Raw genomic sequence first — 23,849 nt, 5'->3', positions numbered from 1 at the left:
CTATTATAAAAGTTTCAAAAAGATATTAAGCAATTTACATTTCAGTTACAAAACTTTAGGATGAAACATTCATTTAAAAAAAAATTAAGTACTGTTTACCTTTTATATATAGAACAGAGAATTAAAACAAATAAACTTGGGCATTCTAATTTCAGGAAATAAATTTGCACTGATAATTTTAGTTTTAAAAAAAAAAAAACAGTTTTTAAACATTCAAGAACTGTAGATTTTGCTTAAATTTTATTTATTTTTACAGTTCTAAGCATTTAAATTTGGTTTTGTGTTAATTTTTTAAAAATACTGTTTGGTATTTTGTCTATATTTTGGAATACTCTTACCCATTTATAGTTCTGAAAAATTTTGTTATCTATCTTGGTATAAAATCTGAATACAAACAGAAAAATTAAGCATTTTTGCTAGACTGGTTACATAAAGTAATAAGTAACATTTAAAAATAAAATGTACCTTCAAATTGTCAGGTAGTTCTTGTCGACCAGCATAGCCAGGATTCATGGTAATGAACATATTACAAGATGGATTCAGTGACAGCTCTGTGCCTTCGAAATTAAATTGCTTTAACTTCTGAGCTTTTGCATGCTGTATACTATGAATTTGTTGTGCTACAACAGACAGCACTTCAAGTTCAATGCGATTAAACTCATCAAAACAAGCCCATGCTCCAGACTGTGCTAATCCCTTGAAGAACTTTCCCATTGCTTTAAAATCCAGCCCATCAGAACAGTTGAACACTACACACTAAAGAAAATTTACAGTAATATAATGAAATTAATACTGAAACAAAAATTATTCTATAGACATATACAAAAACAGAAAATTCTAGCAAATAGTTGTAAAATGTCATTATTTGCTTAGAATTATTTTTTGTTTCATATTTAAGAAAATTTTCAAATAGTTATTTAAGAACTTCACCATTAATGCATATGCAAACAGTTTTAAGATTATGATTTAAAAATGGAAATGTCTATGAATCTTATGGCTACTTAATATTTAATGAATAAGCTGCCATTAAATTTTAAGTAGCATACAGTTAAATTTCTCTTAGTAATATTTAATTATGATTAAAACTATCTTTAAATAAAATGTTATTTATTATTATTTTTTTAATATTTAAGTGAAGCATATTTTTTTAGGAATCTACACATTTAATTTCACAAAATACATTTCAGTAATATCAAAGTTTGGCATTTTTAAAAGATACGATATCTGGTTTAAAAGCATGGATATAATTTTATGATTGAAGAATTTTTCTTCATTAGGAATATAAAATGAATTTATTTACAACATTATTATCACATTATACATTAATTTGTGAAAAATAGAATTATTCATGAAAGAGCAAGACATCTGATATTGTAAAACTGCATAAAAATAAGAATACTTAAATAAGTACTAAAAGGAAATGACTTAAAATGTTAATAAAAGATTTTGATTTGATGCATAATATTATTCAAATTATATTGCAAAATAGCTTTACTTTTAATTTAATTATTTTATAGATAAATCAAATATCATTTTAGTTATGAATGATTATGTCATTAATACACTAAGGGAAAATTTTATACACATAGTGCAAAAAAAAAGTGTGGTTTTGATTAAGAGAGAAAAAACATTTTTTATAACATTCAAAATTATCATTTTATTCAGTGTGTGTATAGTATTTAAAAGATGCGATTGTAGGTGAATTCTATTAAGCATAATCATAGTTTAATCTCTACTTTATAATACAACAGTATTTTAGTTTAAAAAAAAAAACTTAATGAAAACTTTATTTAATAGATTTATGTGCTCTTTGAAATGAAACATATGTTTATAAACCTATTTAAGTGAAACTACATATTCATATAAAAGATAAAATACTGAAGTTCTTTATGCAGAAAATTAAGATTATAGTAAGATAAAAATAACTACTAAGTAATGAAAATTTGTGCAGAATTACAGCGAACCATTCCAATTTTAACACTGATGTGTGATTACTAAAGTTATCTTTAATGATGTTGCATTGTAAATAATGATATATAATTAAAATATTCTACCTGCTTAGCCACAGCTTTTGCTAAATCTTTGCTTGTCTCAGTTTTACCTGTTCCAGCAGGTCCCTCAGGTGCACCACCAAGATTTAGTTTAAGTGCTCCCATGAGAGTTCTGAAAACAGCTTTATAATTAAACCATGCAAAACATATGTAAACAACAGAAAATTTATTTAAAATTTCTGTTTGAATAACTTCAAAAAAAAAAAAAAAAAAAATAAAGGATAAGATGAAAGTTTTAATTCTATATTTTAAGTTTCAAGTTATGAATAAAAATGTTTTTACCTATAACAACGATCAGTTAATGGTGTTATGACTAATCGAGGTGTATTTCCAAGATATTCATATCCATATTCAAGATCAGTTGTAATCATTCGTACTATGATAGTATTATTTTCCCAATAGTAACGAAGTTGACTTATCCAGTTGAAGTCATTCACGTCAGTAATTTTCTGTTCAGCTAATTTGGCAACTTCATCTCGAGCTATTGTTCAAGAAATAGTAAAATACAAAGAAGAAAATATTAGAACTCCTAATTTTTAGAATTTAAAATATCTAAAAAATTAGAATAAGATACTGAATGCTATAGCTAAATTTCAAAGGAATAAATTAAGATTTAAACCCTAATATCAAAGCCAACAATAACAGCAAAAAAGAATTTTCATCTGATAGTAAACATTTTTTAAAGAAAATTTGTTTCCTTATTATGGTTACAGCAAACTACTAAAATTTAAATTCTGATGTACAAAAAAGTAATAATTTTTAAAGAAAATTGTTTCCTCTTTATAGCTGCAGTAAATTTCTGGATTTCTTTCCTTTTAATATTGTTTTTACAGTAAATTACAGGATCAAAGTAGTAAAATATAAATTTTCAAATATTTTTGTTAATTTAGATGAGGGGAAAAAATTAAACTAGTTCAGCAACTTTAAAGAGTAGAAAAAAATTAATTTTTAAATTTAAAATATTCAAACTTTTATATGACTGAACTTTGAGGCAATTAATTTAATGGTCATGATTTTGGCATTTTAAAATCTTACCATGGACATCAATTACAATTAATGCTCCCAATGTTAATCTTTTATTTGGTTCAAGTTTTCCTCTCACAAGAGCAACAATATCGTCAATTTGTTGATTGCACTGCTGCCAGTATTTCTAGAAATGAAAAACATATTTTCATTACAATTTTTTTAAAAAGGATAATAGAGAAAATACTTAGTTTATTTTACATGCTAATTTTTAGCAAAATATTTATTAAATGAATATTTTCTCGTTTATTAATAACAGGCAATAAATACTTCAACAATTATGAGAATAAAAGATTAATTTTAAATGAAGACATAACATGAATAGTTTCTTCTATAATGAAAAGTTGCACACTTACCACAATAGTATTATTTTCCAATGCTTCTGCAACTTCTGCTGTCCAGAAAACAGAGCAAACACAAATTACCACTTGTCCTGGCCATTTCAACACATATTCAGTTCTAGGTAGTTCTGGGTAAGAAGCTAGTGATTTTCCAATCACATCTTTTAAGCTAAGAACCATACTCACTTCCACTTCAGCTAACCATTTTTCGACCATGCCCTATAAACATGTAAAATATGAAATAAGATACTAAGTGCAAAATGTTAACCAACAATATACATACTGAATAAAAATTTATTTGTGAATATTTAACTTAATACCAAAAACTTAACTACCTGTGTGAAATTTTTAGTAATTAAAAGCATAAATTGTAGTCTATGCATTTCAAAGTTTTGAAGGTATGAAAAAAACAAGAAGAAACATTAATACTTCAGTAAATGCTGTAGGTATAAACACTCCCCCAACCACAGAAAAAAAAAAAATTAAAATTTGGATTGAACATATTATCACACTTAGACATTACTACTTCTGTTTTTACATCTAATGTATTATATATAAACAAAATGTGATATTCCATTTTCAGTTTTTTCAGAAATCATAAAAACAAGTACATTGACTTGAATAACAACATACATTTAGTTTAATTTACAAACATAAATTAGAGTTATTTCATTTGAATATAACTAAGGCACAAGCAAGCTGAAATGCCAGTAACATTTTAAACAACTTGAATTATTTTAATTACTTTTGCAGCAGCAGGAACTATTTTTTTGGATAAAGGTACTACTTCTTTCTCAGCAGATATCATGCCAATAATTTCATTATCTTTTGTAAACTCCAATCTCGCTATACCCTCAAAGCACTTTTTAAGGTGAGGTTGAACTCTATGAGGATCTTTAGTTTCAGACAAGATTTCCAGAAGTTCATCATTTGATAAAAAGAAGAACCTGCAATAAATAAAAAATTCATATATGAAAAACAAATACTTGTAACAAAAGCTTTAAATACATTAATCCTATAAAAGGAATGATATTACAAATTTTTAACCCAAAATACTTAAGAATAAAATAATGAACCTTTTTGGTTTTAAATAAGAAAGTTGTGTTATTGTAAGTTTTTATAATTCTAAGAATTTAAGTATAAAGTTGCTCTTTTGAATCAACACATGAAACCATAATGTCAGTAAATTAGTTTTACAATTGCATATTCAAAAATAGAAATGATAACATTTTATCCTACTTATGAATATGAGAAACTTAGAACTAAATTACAAAGTCTACATAATACAGTACATAAATCTGCTAACAACAAAGCAGTTAGCTTTCTTCAGTGAAATAAAATTATTTCATAAATTTCTCAGATAAGATTCTGTTCTTGTCTGTTAAAATTATAATACAATACAGTTTTAGTTTTGATATAATTGTTCTTTTAAAATATAAGACAGCTTGTAAGGTCATTAGGTATTTTTGATGTGGGAGACGTGAAAAAATGAGCAATGCCCTCATCGGGACTTGAACCTTGACCTCTTGAATACGCACTGAGTGTGCTACTGTTACGCCATGAAGGCAAGCAGAAAATACCTACCTTATAAGCTCACATAAGATTAATTTAACAATTTTATACTTATTTCCTACTTTAATTCCATTTTCTATGTATTTCCTAATAATTATAAAGAAAATTAGAGTCAGAACTATATAGCATACCTAGGAAAATACAATCTTTTCTTTTCCAGATAATCATTCAGGCCCTTTTGTATCTCATCTAGAAGAACATTACATTTTTGCAAAGTCTGTAACATATTTGGATGAGAAGTAGCCACTAGTACATGAGGATCAGCAGCCTTAAATTAAAATTTAAGAAGTCATCAGTTTATTGTAAAGTTAATAATAAATGTGAACACGATGTAAATAACATTGTGGTCCATTTATAAGTTCAATTAAATATTCTTTCTGAATATTAATATTCTTATCATCATTGACAAGACCATTCTGATGAGTACATGAGAATCAGTAGTCTTAAATTAAAATGTAAGAAGTCATTAGTTTATTGTAAGTTATTAATAAAAATGTGAACAAGATATAAATAGCATTCTGGTCCATTTATAAGTTAAATTAAATATTCTTTCCGAATATTAATATTCTTTTCATCATTAAAAATATTATTTTGAAAGCTGTAGATTGAAGCACTTACTATTTTTGTAATATACTTGCATAAAAATTACATTTGAATTTTTAAATAATCCAGTATAACTGTACTTATAATAATATGCCATCTTACATTTAATTATTGAACATACTTGAAAACATGTCTTAAATGGTACTTATTTTAAATGAGATATTCAGTTTTTTATTTCAGAGCAAAAGGCAAACTATGTTATTAAAACAAAACACTGACAAAAAATTAAATTTTCTATATATTCAATGCATTTTAAGGATATGTATATATTATATATTTCTTACAGGGTATTAATTTGCTGATATTACTATGAATACAATTTCCACGTGTACTGTTCAATATAATCAATTTATTTGTCATACAGAAGGATGTGTATAAAGCAGGTATAAATTGCTTTATACACACCCTTCTGTATCTGTAAGTATACACTGTACTTCTATAAGTATTACACTGTAAATATTCTATGAATTTTGAAGCAAAAATTACCAGTAAAAGTGAAGAAAATAAAGAAGAAAAACACATAGATAATTAAGACAAAGTTGCAAAATCTTCCTTACTAGTAAAAAAATAAGTATAAAAACAACCAGTTCTAGTTCTTGATATAGTTCTCGGTAATTTCAGAAGATACTAGCTTTGAATTGAGCAATGTAAGCAGTCTGTATGAGAAGTTTCTTGTTTAAAACCTCAAGGATTACAAAACAGATATTTAGCCCTTAATTATCTGAGCAATTTCTAGATGATGTGCATGTGAGAGAATTTTCAGTACATGTGCAAGTCTTATATCAAATTTAACATTTATTGGATCCATGATTGAATAAGGTACTGGAGCGGGTGCAGGAATCTATTGTAACCATTTTGCATTCTATAAGGCACCTGGAAGAGATACTACCAATTCTGATATTGAAATTGAAACTATACTTATTACTCTGAATCAATTAAGCATGCAGAAGAGTTATTTCACTCAGGCTGTTATTTTGTCCGCCAGCAAAGCCGCTTTGCAGGCTATCTCCAATAATAAATTTTGCACTTCCAAATGAATTTATGAATGTAAGAAGATTCTTAACACTCTGGCTGACTCAACTGTATTGCAATGGATTCCTGCTCATTGTGGCATCGAGGGAAATTAAACAACCGATTTCTTGGCAAAGAAAGGAACAACTATTCTACAAACCACAAATAACTACATGACTTTCCATTATGTAAAACTCTTAATTAAATTAGAATTTAAGAGGAGGTTTGGATTTATAAATTTCATATAAAACTTTAACATAAACACAACGGTCCTGGAACAGTTTTTATACAAAGCCATTATCGATTTTGAAGTGGGCTTTGAACTAATAATTTATGAATAATTACAAATATAAATGCACTAAAAATATGACATAAAAGTAATTTAAAAACTTGACGTGAAAAATGTATTGTATTATAATTTGTGAAAAATGTATTGTATTATATTTGAATTGCTCATTTACTCTCATATCAAGATGATATAAAAGTAATTTAAAACATACAGCTTTAACAGCAATCTCTCTCCAGCTTTTATCCACAGTTGTGAATTTTCTTCCTTCAACAGGCATTTGTTGCATGATATCTTCAGAGCTGAATATGGGCTCCAGATAAAGCCATGTAGCTTGGCACTGAAATGGATAAGGATTATGCAATTGAAATTGTGTTAAAATTACAGTAATTAGTGACTCATTGTTTTAAGAAAAGAATTAAAGGCATTAAAGCCATATATTTTTATGAAATCCTTCAGTCTTTATTATTTATAACAAACAAAAATAAACATAATAAATTACTTTCAGCCATGAATCGAGAACATCTTGCACTAAAAGTAGTTGCTCTTCCCACAATTTTATTTCATCTTCAAAAGGCTTTATAAAAGGATTTGCTCTCATCGTCTGAACTCTAAGAATATGGTCATCCAGCAAAACTTGAATATCATCAACAGCAGATAAAATAGGCACACCCTTTATATCAATAATGAACATGCTTATTAATATACTTTTGATTTTTTTATTAAATGCAAAAGGCTCTGAAATTTCTGATAAAAAGTGATCATTTATGTACTTCATTCATACTACAAACAATAAATTTAAATAATACAGTTATATAAATAAATCAATCATTTTCAATGTGATACAAAAAACAAAAAAAATTTTTTTAATCATAAAATATTTATATCAATCTGAGCTAAAACTTAAATACTGAGCATTTAAATAAGAATATATAAATGATACACCAAACTCCTGATTATTGATTTTAAGGGTTATCTGGAGATCATTCCCCTGAAAAATTTTCAGACTAGTATTGCAAAAAGGCAAACCATTCTTGGAAAAAACTCATAATTTTTGATGTAGTGATAAACTCATAATTTTTGATGTAGTGAAACCAAGGAAAAAGTTAAAAGTAGACTGCTAATTCATTAGTGATTGAAATTTGATTCCACAGAGTGTAAAATACAAAAGCTCTGCCAATGAAAAGATAACAGTATCAGGCCTTACTGAAATTACTTAAGAAGCTCAAACATTTGAAAATGTAATGAAAAGAAATCCATAAAACAAAAGCAAAGTCCACAGGATTTTATCAGCGTGATAGGACACTTGCATACATGGTTGCATACACTTGCATACAAAGTGGGATTTGTATATATCATATCATCCCTAGAAGAACATGAAATTTTCTAACAGGCGTAACCAGTTATGGACAAGTGACACTTTTGTACAGCCTGTCAGAAACAATCATGCCCTATGATTTATTGATACAATTTTTCATAAGTAGTGCCCATTCATGTTCATAAGTAGTAATGTTTTGAATGTTTCTTATGCATTATTAGTTTTCTCCCGAGTTCCTTTTAGGAAATTTACATAAAATGAGTTTCACCCATACTGAAACAGCTAAAGGCAACCATGCATAGTCTATAAACACCATCGGCATTGGCAGTTTCATGTTAATACAGATTTTAAAGTGACAGTGTGAAGGTATATTAAAAGCAAAATTGAAAGATACAAAGGGTGGATAATGACACAAAACAAATTAGTTTTAAAATATACAGAACATATCTCCCAGTCTGACGTCATTGTGGCAGAAATTAAAGTTCAGTTGTCACAGCATATAAATGAGCAAAAGAAGATCGCTTGATAGCAAAATTTTTTAACAATGAAATCAATGAACTATTAGTCAAAGGTTATGACTTTGTAATTAAAATACTATAACCTCATAGTTTCAAATGATCTCTTTATAGAATACGGAGGAAAGCTAAAAGTTCCAAGTTGGAACCATATAACAATAATGATTTTCTATCTTTCTTTCGTATAATAGCAAAGACTGACATTTTATTTTTAGCATTGAAAAGGAAAGACGGGTTTTGAAACATCTCACAAATGTTTTCATGGATGGAACATTCAGAAACATTTGCAGCCATTTTTCTCATTTGCATTCCTTGCAAGCAGATTTGGGAAGTTCATTGCATGAACACAAAGTGGTGGTTGCAGTATATGCTCTGATGCCCTGTAGAAAGAAGGTACTTCTTTATAAAATGTTTCAAGTATTAAAGGAAGATAGATGCTGGGTGGAATTCGAAACACATTATGATGGATTTTGAGCAAGCAGTAATTAATGCCATAAGATGTTTATCTCCCAATACAACCATCAAAGGATGCAATTACAATTTTACACAAATTCTTCGGTAATGCAGCCAAAATATTAAAATGGTAAATCTATATCAAGAGAAAACGAAATTTGATTAAGAACATAAGCAGCATTAGCACATTTTTCTCAACAATTTCTTGATGAAGACTGGTTAGTAATAGAAGAAAATTGTCTTCAGGAACCTAAGTTAAGAGAACTTACGAATGAATGATTATTTGAATACCTAAGTAAATTTAATTATTATTTTCATTAAAAATACACTGTATGCAGTACATTTAAAACTTTTCAAGAGTCCTTTTTTTATTGTACATGATTTCTAATTATGTGTGTAAGTATTCTACATGAGTTCATTCTATGTTCATGAAAATTAACCATTTCGGAGAAAGAATACTGTATACTAATCTTGGAAAACTATATGAATATCATGTTAGAAAATGACAAATTACAGAAGACATAAATGAATTTAGCTGTCTTCAGATTTTTAAATGGTCATGAATTTTGTTAAACAAGGAATTATTTAAATTTCATATACAGAATTTATGAACAATTTTACAAATCAAAATTAATTTTGTTAACTAATCAGATTAAATAGTTAAAAGCAAGTTAGTAGAAGTTATTTTGGAGTTAGAACAATATCAAAGCAGTATTCAGTAAGCACTAATATGAAATTTAATAAAATATACTTGATTTCATTCCTACCAAGGTCTATTTAGAAAATTAAAAATGATTTGGTAAAAGTTATAATAGTATTTAATAAGAAAATATGATGGTTATCTTCATATTCAAGAAGTTTATTGCATATTTTTTAAACATTTTGTTATGGTTTAAAATGAATGCATACAGTTTATACATGATATACACTGGTAAGCAAAAATTAAGGACGAGACTTTTTTTCAATATAACTTTGTACAAAAGCTTTCCAAATCAACACATTTAATACCGTAAGATCCCCAATACGTAAGGACACGAGTAATGTAAGCAACACTTACTAAAAGAGAAATCAGAGGGATAAAAAGAAGCTTTATTGAAAAAGTAGCATGGAGCGCAATACGACTGAAGGCCGAAACATCCCTGTCCAGCAAGAAACATCTGGTCTTTAATAGGGGATATGATCTCCCCCGACTGCTAGGCAGGTTTCACAGCATCTGCCCATGCTGAGAATGAGGGTGTCAATGAGTTGTTGAGGCATTGCTGCCCATTTGTCTTGCAGCGCCAATCGAAGCTCTGGAATCGTTACTGGTGGTAAGGTATGAGCTGCCAAGCGTCTGCCTAGAAAATCCCATACATGCTTGATGGGATTGAGATCCGGAGATCGTGCCGGCCAATCCATACGTTCAATATCCTCACTCTCTAAGAGCTGTTCGGCAGCTACTGTGCGATGACAAGGTGCATTGTCGTCCATGAAAAGGAACTGCGGATCCATAGCGCCTCTAGAAAGATGCACATATGGAAGAAGAATCTCGTTACAATAACGTGTCCCATTGACTGAACCTGCGTCGAAGATGTGAAGGTCTGTACGACTACCAAGCATGATGCCTCCCCAAAGAAGAACACCGCCACCTCCATACCTGTCCCTTTCAATGATGTTCGAGGGATGAATGCGGCTTCCCCGCTCTCTCCAGATGAGCATGCGATGAGAATCGCTACTCAGACTGAATCTGCTCTCATCTGTAAAGAGTACTCGTCCCCATTCATTGTCTCTCCAATTTCGGTGTTCCCGGCACCACAGAGAACGCCTTCTCCGATGGGCAGGCGTTAGAGGTACACACCGTACAGGACGTCGTGCAAACAGACCACCACCGTGCAGTCTTCTGGCCACGGTAAAGCGCGATATCGGTCGTCCAGTCGCCTGTGTCGTGTGTCAAGTGATTTCTCCCGCTGTCCGCCGCCTGTTTCTTTTGGCCTGTAAGGGAATATACTGGTCATCTGCGGGTGTGGTTCCTCGTGGACGACCACTACTAAACCCCCGGATAGCTGTTCCTGTAGTTTGAAATTGTCTCCAAAGTCGTGAAACGAAGCTGTGAGCAATTCCAAACTCTGCAGCCACACTTGTCACACTGAGGCCTTCTTCCAAATTCCCAATCATTCGACCTCGGGTAAAAGCATCCAAATGTCGTCTAACAGATTGATTAATCACCATTTCTCGCTGAGGCAGCAACTCGGTGTGATTTTAACTGCTATACGGCGTGCAATCTCTTTGCCAGAAATACTGATCTTACACCGACAACATGCTTTATACTACTCAGACACTCCCCCATTACGTCTACCTGCATATCTGCGCATGTGCTATCGTACATCACCTTACTTAATCTTACTTAATCTCCTGATTGGTCTTTCTGCCTCTTCGTTCAGCTGATATGCTAATTTTTCAACTTCGTCCTTAATTTTTGCACACCAGTATATATATATTCTATCAAATCCAGGAAACAATTGTGAACTTTTGTTATGCCATGCATGTGCTTAGATGAGGTTTTAATTCATAAAAAAATTCTGAATGTAAATATTTTTAATAGAATTTTCAGGTGGATAGATAATTAAAATAAATAAATCAAAAGAAAGTGGCAATCTTACTAACAGGAAAAATATTTATTATAAATAAAACAATCTCATCAAAAATAACTATCTATTATTATTTAATTAATTAATAGATAATTTTATTTATTAATTAAATTAATAAATAAAATTTATTTAATTAATTTTGCAGCACTGTGCAACTTTAAAAAATTATAATTTAAATTTTGCAATTATTAAAACTTTGATTATATATATATATATCTTTTGAATTTATCAAAGCAGAGAATTTAGACAATTATTAGCATTTTAAGCATAATAACAAAAGATTATGATATTGAAAGGTTCCATGACGCATTTCAACACTTGGCCACGGTAATTAATTTAGTCTGTTAAGCAATCGCCTTGATCTTCAAGCGTACCAGTGATACATATGATAAATCTCACTGAAATCATAAATAGAATACAAACTTGCATCATTGATAAAAGAGTGAGTTTCCAAACCCTAAAATACATATTCATAAAAACGAATATGTTAAGCCTTTCATGGATACTTTATCATTAGATTTGATTATAATGAGCTTCCAAGTGGCTGAAAGTTTTGCTCATAGTAAGCGTTACTCTTTATACCACTGGTCTAAGATTATGGATAAGAGCAGTCAGAATATCATATCTAATTTTTATGAGTTTGGAGAGCATAAATTAATATATCTGCAGTGGATACTGTCCCATGTTGGGGTGTATGGTAATGAAATAGTTGATGATCTTGCAGGGAAAGGTTGTGATCCCCCTTACCTCCATTTGCGCTGATTTAAGCCCAACTGAAATACACTCCCACTACAAAAATAAAATGAACATGGTGTGGAAAATTTCTTCTGCTCATCATGGGTATATCGTAGTATATCGCTGAGCAACCAGGCATGTCACTTCAATATAAAAGAACTAGATGTTTCCAAACAGCCATGGCCAGATTGAGGAGCAGGCAACTTCGATGCATGAAATTCACCGGGGGGCGGGGACCTTCTCCTCATGTGCCTGTCCCTCCCACTCACCTACTCGACTGTATAGCCATCTCCCTGAGACAGCTGTTGGCTGAGCAGGATGAAGTCAGTGATTTACTTGTGTGGCAAGGTTTCTAGGACTTGGTGTAAGCTTTCCTGCCCCAAGGGGATTAGAAATGACAACTCTTTATTCCTACTAAGGGTTAAAGCTCTTTGAGTTAAAATAAATACATAAATTAAAATTATTATAGTTTTTATGTTTATTATTGGACTGAAAATATCATTTTTATGTTCATTACAGAAATCCATTATTATACAGGATATATAGTTCAGAAGTCAAACAACAAAAATCAGCGTTATACCTACAAAATTTTCACAGGACTAGTTTCGATGGTTTTACCGAACCATCATCTTCAGCTGCAAAACCGCAAATGAACAAGATAGGAAATAATGATTAGATAAGATAAGAAAGCCTGGACAAGAATAAGCAAGTGGCGCCATCTGTTGGCGAAACCAGAACTAAAACATAATTTCTCTAAAAGCCAAAGGCAAATTTGGATTGGAATTAGGATCGTTAACTAGAACAGAAAGATTTTTATGAATGTGAAATGCCTCTAGAAAATCTAGTTCTCCAATGGAAGATGTTTTTTGAATAATTTTGGCAGCAGAAAAATTGAAAGTGTGATTTTCGGACCAACAATGTTGAGCAACAGAAGACTTCTGTGTTTCCTTTTTTCTAACATATGCCTCATGTTCCTTGACGCGAAATTTTAAGGCTCTCTTAGTTTGGCCAATGTAAATTAAACCACACTGGCAAGGAATCCTATAAATACCCCAGGAATTCATATCCGGAATGGGGTCTTTGAGTATAGAAGTTGGAATTTTATTGATGGGAGAATAAACAACCCGAAAGTTAAATTTCTGCAAAATATTTAATAAATAAAAAAGAAGATGATGGTTCGGTAAAACCATCGAAACTAGTCCTGTGAAAATTTTGTAGGTATAACGCTGATTTTTGTTGTTTGACTTCTGAATTAGTATTTATTCGGCGTGTTATTGTGTCTTAGGGTATATAGTGTCGTCAATTTTTCAAGAGAGATAGGGTACACCAAGACGATGGCAAATCACATAGGAATGCATGGTCAAAAATGCTTTCCTAAGGCGGTAGTGATGACACAAAAGTCAAGAAAGAAAGGACACGAACTGGGTAACAAAACATGTTTATTATTTGGAGTACAACAAAAACAAGGGAAAAAAACATAAAGAGACAACAATCATCATCAAAGAAGGTGTTCAAAATTATGATCCGGACTGTGATGCAGGAACTGTGTGTCATGAATCTTCCATTCGTGATGCAGATCTTCTGTGCGCCAGAGAAGTGAGGTCTGCATCATGGTCCAGGGTCGTTATTTCGAACACCTTCTTTAATAATGACTGTTGCTTGTTTTTGTTCTTAAAACATAATAAAACATGTTTTGTCTCACTGTTTGTGTCCTCTCTTTCTTGATTTTTGTGTTGTCACTACCACCCCAGGAAAGCATTTCCAACCATGCATTCCTATGTGATTTCCCATCATCTAGGTGCACTCTATCTCTCCTGAAAGTTTCTAAATGCTGTATTGACACACCCTGTAGAATTTGACTGTATTTAGAAGTCAGAAACTTGAGCTGTAAAGTTGAAAATCCTTTTTTTAATGAGTTATCGATGTCATAATTTTTATTACTATTTATGTAACACAGAATTCTCAAAATGTTAACTCTCCTTATGCATATATATTTTTTTTTCAAATAAAAATCTTACCTAAGTTGCATTTTTAAATTAAAATTTTTTTCAGTTTTTTAATATGTAAAAGAGTAAAGCAATTTATCTTACAATAAAATTTCTTGAAACATAGTTAGAACAGTTTTGTAGTTTAATTTAATATACGAAACTTCCAAACATTTAAGAAATGTTCAGTTTTCCTTTGCATTCAATAATTACTAATCAGACACTAAATGACTATTACTATATGGTAAATTTTTTATACAATGAAAGCAAATAAATGGAAGCTGAAATCAGCATTTGTATTTGTAGATTAGCTCATTTAATTATAAAATATTTCAGTAATTATATACATATGTATATTACATGATGTATATAAATTTCAACTTTTGATTTTATTTATTATTCTGGAATGATTTTATGAGTCACATAATACAAACTGCATTACAAAAGCACATATTTTCAAAATTTGGAAGAAACCTGTTGTATTTTGAAACATAATAAATAAATAAATAAATAAAAAATAAATAAATAAAAGTACTCACAGTCTCTCGATATGGCTTGAATTCAAATTCAATATCCTTCCACTCTTCTTTCATTTTAGCCATATTTTTCTCTAAAGTAAATTCTTTGGACACTGTTGTTGACAGTTCTTCTACTCTAAATATATTGGAGAAATTACATTGATGATGGTGATAATAATAATAAAGTGCAAAATTATGTCAAATAAAATAAATAGCAAACTTTCATCAATTAGAAAAGTATTAATAGGACAGATATTCACAACATCCACAGTATCAAACAGCAATGATAAATTCTAAATATGTCACAAGCAAAGAGAGGGGGGGGGAGTCCAGGCTGAAAAAAATTTATGTAACATATTAGATTTACTTTTTCTTTTATAACTTCTTGAATATGCATATAACTAAGCATTAACAATATCCCTCTAAAATTAATATATATATAAAATGGTGGATTCATGCATGTGCATATATGTAAGATAAAAAACAAGAAACTCAGAATTACTCATTTTATTTTGAGTACTTCCCTTCCCTACTCTAAAAAGAGTACTAACATTTTCTAAATTGCGTTGTTGAAAGACTAACCACATTATATCATTCGCAAAGCAAAAGCTCTTGTTCAGTCATTGCTCAAAATGAAAACAAAGGATTCGACACTTATATACACTAATGTTTGTGAAAAATGCAGCACCATGGAGGAATTGTCAGAAATGAATGAAATTTATTCCTCATATTATTGATAGTGGTACAAATTAACGATCAAATTTACAAGATAAAAAACAAAATGAACATCGAAATCAGTACTTTGTGTGTCTGCCATGGTGAGCGATGAGAGCCTGTACACATCATGGCATTGAATCATATATGTTCTGGATGTAATCCTGGAGAATGGCATTCCACATGGCTTCAGCATGAATCCAGAGTTCAGTCTTAGTAGGTGTCCCACCAGCTGTACGAGTGAGTCACCTACCGATGAAATTCCAGACATGCACAGTGGGTGACACATTCGAGGAATAAAAAGGCCATGGAAGAAGCGAAACCTGTTGTGCTCTAAAGAAGGCTTGCGAAGTGTGAGAAACATGTTTACTGGCATTATCCTACTGAAATATGGAGCCCAGAATGCATTGGAACTCTGGCTCCCCAACTTCTCTTATTTAGCAATCATTGCTGAGGTTGCGCACAGTCTGCACTAGATGGGATTGACAATTGTACCCAATAGTTCCCAAACCATGATGCCAGGCGTTTGTGTGGTATGATGTTAGATAACACACTGTGGGAGCAGATGTTCTGCTCTGTGATGTCTGACATGTACTCTTTCACGACTGTATTCCAGATCATAGCAAGATTCATTGCAGAAAACAACTTGTTGCCACAGGGCATGCCATGCACTGTGTTGCTATGCCCATTGAAGTCAGAAGCGTCTGTGATTCAGTGACAGGTGAATCTTGTGTAGAGGAACCCTTGCACACAGTTCATGCTGCAGCAGATGATGATGAACTATGGAGCTAGACAACATAACACCTGTAGCTGAGCTCCAACGTTATGCTGTAAGATCTGTCACAGCCATGCGGATAAGGTATCTATTATACCGTGTCATTGTGCTATTGAAGGCCCCACTGACAGGATTTTGCCTTGCTTGGTTCTCCTTCATTCAGTTCTTCCAAACATGCATAACTGGTGCAGCATTACGCTGCATGCAGGCTGCGATTGCTTGATACAAAAGTCCACTATCTCATATATTAATGATGCAACCTCATTCGAACTCTGTTAGTTGTTGGTATGGCACCCTTCGCTGTTGACAAGGCATACTGACCACTAATTAACTGTTCACTGCAGACAGATGATGATAAAACAGTCCTTTATATACATGGGACAAGAGGCCAGTTCTGATTCCATGTATGTGCAATCGCTTTGAAAGCCTTATCTCACTTTACATTTCCTGCAAGTTTGATTAAATGTGCATAATTCCTTCATGGTATTGCAGTTTTTCACAAATATTAGTTTAAATATGCTTTGCTAAATCTGAACACACTTTTCCAATTTCTCTAGCTTAGCTAATGCATAATGAACTACTTTGTTGTTTCATCTATTGTCTTGCAAAGTGAATTAGTTGTATATAAATTGTGTTGTGTTTATGGCTGCCATAACGTTACATAAATCAAGAAGATATGTCTTCAGAAAATATTCATCAAGAAATAAAGTTATGTGATGAAAATTCAGTTATTTTTTGTGTCCAAAATTCGATCCATTAACTCTGCAAAAGCCACATCTATCACAATCCCAGCCATCACTAAAAAGATTACTGGGAGCCTTCTTTACTAGCAAAAAAATATCACACACACACATATATATAGGTTTCTCTTGTTCATGTACTACTTTCTACTTTTATATATATATATATGTACAGTTTAGAACTTTTTCTGTAAATGCTCTACTGACATGAAAATTTGTCTTCAATACATTTAATATTACGTTTGCTAAATAAATTATAGCACATATGAAATATTCAAATTGCAAATTTAGTAATGTCTTTCATTTACTGTGAGAATAAAATGATTGTGGGTTCTTATTTTTGTATACATTATCCTCAATAATGTTTCACACTCTTTTGAATCATAATAAATGATCTGTATCTGCTACATATAAATTTCATGTAAATATGAAATCATGTACATAAAAGTATCCAAGAAATATATTATCCAAAATTTTTATGTGGTCAAAACCAAAAAATTCTTTCCTGTCAAACAAAATTTTCATATCTTCCATACTAAACTATAATACTAAGCAGTCAGTGGAAGTGACATTATATATTTAAATAAATGATAACAGTAATTATGTAAAAAGAACAAATATATAGAGAAAATTAGAGAAAACTAGCCCACATTAAAATAATTATTCTCTTGTTAGGCTAAACAGTTATAAATAAATCTGAGTCTCTTCCTTTTAATTTTGACTGAGAGTTTTCAGACTAAATTAAAGAACTAAGACTTGCTTTCAAATTTTATAATTGACAAGATTTTATATTTTTATTCCTAAAGTAATTCTTAAGCAAAAATATTTAGTTTTACTTAGGTAAAACTGAATATATATGTAATTGAAGTTACATTACATTTATCCTTTTCAAAAAGAAAAGTATTTTAAAAAATACTTAATTTTTTAATACATTTTAGTGCATTATACAAGCACTTCTTAAACCCATCAATTAACTTTAATCATGAAAAAAAAAAAAAAAAAAAAAAAAAAAAGAAAGAAAGAAAGAAGAGTGATATTTACTATAGATAATAATTACATTCCAATGTTTTTAAGAAGGCCGCCCAGACAGTACAGTCGTTAGGGGAGTCTGACTGCGATACCAAAGGGCCCGGGTTCGAATCCCGCATGGAAAGCATGGATGTAAAATTGTCTGTCCCTTCATGGGAGGCAAAGGTGGCCCACCTATTAGGTGTCTGCACAATAAAGAGACCACCATATCTGGTCTTAGGAGTGGCCAATGCTGGCATAGGCAAGCACCCGCCATTTGGAAAAAAAAAAGTGTTTTTAACAAAAGCCAAATGGAGGGAAAAGATCTCCATACTTCTTCACATAGAAATATATGACAGATTCATTTGCAGTTTCACTAATAATAATTGATTATTTGCATTTTTTAGATATTCATTTTATTCATTACAGATGTAATTAATTTCTTAAAGTTTATATACAGTTAATATAACAAATTAAAACATAATGATGAGAAAGTTATTAAATAATTTCTTTTGCAAAAATTTGAAATTTAGAAATTGAATTTAACTGCTTTAGGGCTAACTACATAACCACTTCACTGATAAAATGAAAAAATAATTACTTTTCAATATGACGATTCAACCCAACTCTTATCATATCTTCTAATGTTGCTTTAGGGCCAGGTAAAATTTTAAAACCCAAAAACTTGCTTGCCTGAAAATATAAGATTTAGATTAGTTTTAATAATTAGATATATCTATACTGCATAAAAGGATGGAGCAAAAAAGATGAAAGTTGTATAACTGAAAGACACTATTCTTGAAAATTTGCATAATAACCAGTATATTAATCATAAATTTTTTACAAATTTTTTCTGTTTTATTTTCTTTTCATGAAAGAGTTTTGAAATTTTGTAATTGCACGGTAAAAACTACGAAATTTCTGAAAACTGTCAGATAAAAACGAACTACTCCTCAAAACTTGTATATTGAACAATATATCACTTATGACACATTTCATAATTTTTCTAACTTTATCTTTAATCCCTGCAAGAGTCTTGGAATTTTTACATTAAATTAGCCCACTACAATAATATATTTTGGCATGTTATTTTTCAGAGTGACACTGTAGATGTGCAGAAGTATGCTTTTAACTAAACATGCAGCTGCCCATGAGACAATGTTAAATTAGCAGTGAAACAAATGCATGTGTGATATGGGCCTTAGACTCCATTATTAGCAGTCCAAGGCCCATATCACACATGCATTTGTTTCAGATGAACAACTATTTTGGACAATTTTTCTGCCTGGTTTACTATTGAAAGAAAGACAAGCGATTTTTCCTTCCTTTCGAAAAAAATTGCAAGTTGTTCATTTTCAACCAATCAGCTATCAGCTTGTTTGTAATGGAGAATCAATTTTCCCTGTGTTACCCCCAAAGTGATCTGAAATGACTGGCTGTAGTGATAAAGTAGAAAAATTGTTCCAAACAGTTGTTCTTCTGAAACAAACGGATGTGTGATAGCAGCCTAAGAGACCTTAGGTGTAATGTACTGCCTGTGCAAGAAGATGTGTTGTAACTGAACTGGGCTACAGAAGGCCAATTCTGAACAGTGCAAAACAAAAGACATTAAAGTTTATGAAGAGATTGCTGTCAAATTCAAAGAAATTTGGGGAAGGGCTTCAGTTCCAGCTTTACATCATGCAAGAATAACTGCCTTAATAAAGAGAAAGTATGAGAAGAAACGGAATCCTTTAAAATCATAAAGGAAGCAGAAGGAAAAGCCAAATTTAAAGCTAATAACGAAGCTTTCAGGAAGGAAGCACAAACCCTATTTGACACTGCTACATGCAAACCCACTGACTATATCCCACTCTAAGGCCAGAAAAGAAATAGGACTATTTGTTGCCAACTTCAACTGCACCCCAAACCAGAATCAAGCTAGAAGAATGTAACAAACCTTTGCTACCTTTGCTAGAAGAATGTAACAAATATGGCATTCCTGACAGGCCTGCTGCCATTCTTGTATCTGCATGACTAAGCAATTTACAGAATGCGAGCATACAGAACGTAGCGGAAGGTGAAGAAGTTAAGAAATATGGTAATTTACCGATCATCACAGACAGATGTAAAGCACAAAGGAAATGAAAAAAAAAGTGGTATGAAATCTGTAGAACCAAGAAGCCGGAGAAGAAATCAAGCTTTGAGCTCTGTACTTAGATAACAGAAAGGACAAGACATTCTGATGGAGGAGATGAAAGATGGCTATTTCCATTACAGTTCTGCAGTGGAAGAAATATATTGATGATTCTAGAACCAAGCAGTGTGTACCTTGGGCACATTTCCCCATTAACACAACTTGGATGTGATGGGACTGCAGTGAGTACAGGACATTCAAGTGTTATTTGCTTATTAGAAAAAGCCTTTTTAAGATATTTGCAGTGGGTGATAAATTATGAAAGTACATATTCCAGTGTGGTTTAACATTAAATGCAACTGAACAATGAAAGATGCTTCCAATAACCTATGACTAACATATTCTTTTGTTCTCTTGTGAAAATATGAAGTGATCTCATGTCTCTTGTAATAATTCATGGATGGTTTCATTCAGCTAAATAATTATACTGCACATCTGGAGAATTTGCTGGTGGACATGCTTGCAGATAAGCAGAAACACATTCAAGAGTTAGGCGTGAGAAGAATTATTTCTGAGAGATTACGGTCAAAGGAGCTATGCCTCTAGTACACAAAGCCAAGAATTTGGCAATCAACATCAATGCAATGCATTGCATTGACCTCATCGAGTAGCAGCATTTTGAAGGTACAAAAGCACCATTTACATCCCATCTATTGAGCGAAGATTTGAAGCAGTGCATCAAGGAAAGCTTCCCACTTCTTCTATACACTCTCTACTTCTGCATTTACAACTGCCATACCCACACAGTTGACAGGTGTGTTTAAATTGCTATGGAGATTTCTGGACAAGTATGCGAGGTTATCGCTCAAGATGAAGTAATCAGAAGATAAATTCTGAGCAGGTAATTCCTCTCCCCTTTCAAAAATAAGTCCAAATTCACACTGTGAAGTAACTGATGAAGTAAAGACTAAGGACACAGTGCCCAAAGTTAGGGTGGTTAGGATGGGCATATGTGGAGCTCGCTATGCAACCTTTTGTTGAATTCTTGGTGGTTCACTTAACCAGCAAAGAACGTTATTTTATAAAGTAAGTACTGTAATAGTAATGTTAATCTTTTCAAAAAAGCTAGATTTATTGAAAATTTTCAATTATGCCATACCACTACAAAATTTCTTGCAGGGAATAAAGATGAAGTACAATTGACAAGTGAAAAAATTCACGAGTGATATATTAGTAAATACACAATTTTTGAGGGGACTTCTTCCTTTTCATCTGACAATTTTTAAAAATTTTGTTTATGTTTCAAGCCTCTTGTGGGGAATTAACATAGATAATTTTTTAATTGAATAAATTCCTGTGTAATTAATTAGTCAATACAAAATTTTCAAGGCGTAGTCATTCTCCTCCAACAATCTTTCAAAACTTCGTGGTTTTTTACTCCACCCTACTGCATATTACGTAGCTGCATAAAAAATTAACAGAACACATGTAAAAAAAGTAAGTAATTCATTATTCACCACAGAACAATCATTAAACTAAAGGAAAGAAAAATTTGGATAAATTGCTCTGACTGCTTGATTCAACCAAAATTTGCAAACTTACAAGAAATAAATCCAAGCCCTTCAAAGGAGTCTTTTTCTGCATTTGTGTATAGATTTCAGTGCTTCTATCATATGATGCTCTTTGGAAGTTCTTTATATGAAAGCCATTTAGCATCATCTGTGATCTAATATTTTCTCTCTGAGCCAAAATAATGACACTTCATTTTGTATTTCAGCCTTATAAACAATTTTTAAAAATGACTTGGGTTGTAAAATCTAATAAGGAGGAGGATGAGCGAGCATAAGTTTTATTTCTGTCAAAACTTTACTACTTCAACAGAACATTACGGCTTGGTGAAAAATCATAATGAAATAATCATACATAAATAGATGACATCTGTTGCATGTGTGAGACTTATCTCACAGTAAAATCAAATTAAGTCCAGTTTTATTGTGGCCAAGAGCAAAGGTTGCAGATGGTGCAGTAAGTCTTGAGAATGATGAATGAGAATGACTATATGAATTTGTCTAGCTCAATCATAGTTTTGAATGAGAATCTCCTTGAAGAGAGAGGATTCACCATCACTGTTTCCCTTTGCAGTAACCTCTAGAGAGGACTTATATCTCAACAGCATTTTAAATGCTCCCATATTGCAAAAATACAATATACTTACAAATATCTATGTCTTTTATAAGATTCAAACACAAGCCCAAAACTATGGCAGTTGGCTCACCTACCACCAAGCCAAAAGGATGGCTAACATCACTTTTGACAAATATATATAACCTCAACTTGCTTTAATATCTTAATAAAAGCTTTATAGGATGTCTGAGATAAAGGGACAAATGCTTGGTACAAAGCCTCATCTATGTAAAAATACATCATCAATATTAAATTTTTGTTGCACTTCCAGGTTTCATAGGCCTCTTTGAGATTGGGGAATTTGAGAAACTTCAATCCAAAGCCTGATGCTTCAATTCAGATTCATAGCTATGAATCAAATATATTTTCGTGACCTGATACATTGACTCCATAGAAAATATCTAAACATTCATTTAAAAGACTTCAAGGCAAAATTCCATTCATATTGTTAAGTGCTGGATTTGGAGCATAAATGCAGATAGTAACAATTTTGAAAGGTTAGAATATCTCTATTAACCTTTGAAGAGCTGCATATCTAATTCAGGTAAATTTCCAAAATTCATTGGTCTTGTCTCATTTTGATTTGATCTACATTGTATTTACTTTTAGAACAGAATCAAAATTATATATTTCAAAAATAGTTTGATGTATTAGTTTATTTTATCAGTGCATAAATAATTAGATATAGATATCATACATATTTCCAATGTCGAGGCTTTATACCAGGGTTGCAAATAGCTAACAGAAGAGGGACATAATTTCGAAAGGCTTCTATTTTTTCTTTCATAGTCTCAGCAATAGTCCTAGTATCAGGCTGACCAGCAAATGTTTTAATAAGCTTGAACATCACTTTCCACATATCGTCAACTTGATCTCGAATTTCTTCTGCATTCAGCTCCCGAAATGGACCTAATATGAAGGTACAGACGTTTAATATTTTAAGAACTGTATTTTTCTTTAATATAAATAAAATATAACTTGAAAAAATTACCAATTATAATACTCAGCATTTATAAAATAGTACGGATTTTAAAATTTCAAATTAATTTCTCCAGCTTTATTACGTATTACATACATATAATATGTAATTATACATATATTAATTAATGAAATTATACATATATTTATTATATACATGTAATATGGACTCACAGATAAGATGTCTCTTGATTGTTGAAGCTGTTTTATCAAAATAAGGTTTTTATTCAATATGACCTCTTAGAGTTGAAGATGTTCTTTAAGAAAGATAATTAAATGGCTTACATATTGTTATG

The 23,849-nt window shown here is 31.2% G+C and overlaps 1 protein-coding gene across 1 annotated transcript in view; it reads right to left on the bottom strand.

Annotated features, from left to right (window-relative positions):
- The window catches only part of LOC118199199 (dynein axonemal heavy chain 3-like), a 229,218-nt gene that overhangs the window by 146,753 nt on the left and 58,616 nt on the right, over window positions 1-23,849 (bottom strand). The window contains exons 17-28 of the mRNA XM_085820011.1: window positions 23,273-23,484; window positions 18,877-18,968; window positions 15,060-15,174; window positions 7,390-7,560; window positions 7,102-7,227; window positions 5,119-5,255; window positions 4,161-4,362; window positions 3,431-3,634; window positions 3,087-3,201; window positions 2,334-2,532; window positions 2,055-2,163; window positions 466-756 (exon numbers count right to left, since the gene is read on the bottom strand). Of these exons, the coding sequence (XP_085676137.1) occupies window positions 466-756; window positions 2,055-2,163; window positions 2,334-2,532; window positions 3,087-3,201; window positions 3,431-3,634; window positions 4,161-4,362; window positions 5,119-5,255; window positions 7,102-7,227; window positions 7,390-7,560; window positions 15,060-15,174; window positions 18,877-18,968; window positions 23,273-23,484 (1,973 nt within the window). The remainder of the gene's footprint in view (window positions 1-465; window positions 757-2,054; window positions 2,164-2,333; window positions 2,533-3,086; window positions 3,202-3,430; window positions 3,635-4,160; window positions 4,363-5,118; window positions 5,256-7,101; window positions 7,228-7,389; window positions 7,561-15,059; window positions 15,175-18,876; window positions 18,969-23,272; window positions 23,485-23,849) is intronic.

The sequence above is a fragment of the Stegodyphus dumicola genome, chromosome 7, assembly GCF_044657685.1.
Source record: "Stegodyphus dumicola isolate Sdum_Otavi_A_Nest chromosome 7, ASM4465768v1".
NCBI lineage: Eukaryota > Metazoa > Arthropoda > Arachnida > Araneae > Eresidae > Stegodyphus > Stegodyphus dumicola.
The sequence above is the reverse complement of the archived record's forward strand: the minus strand, read 5'-3'. Positions and strand labels throughout refer to the sequence as shown.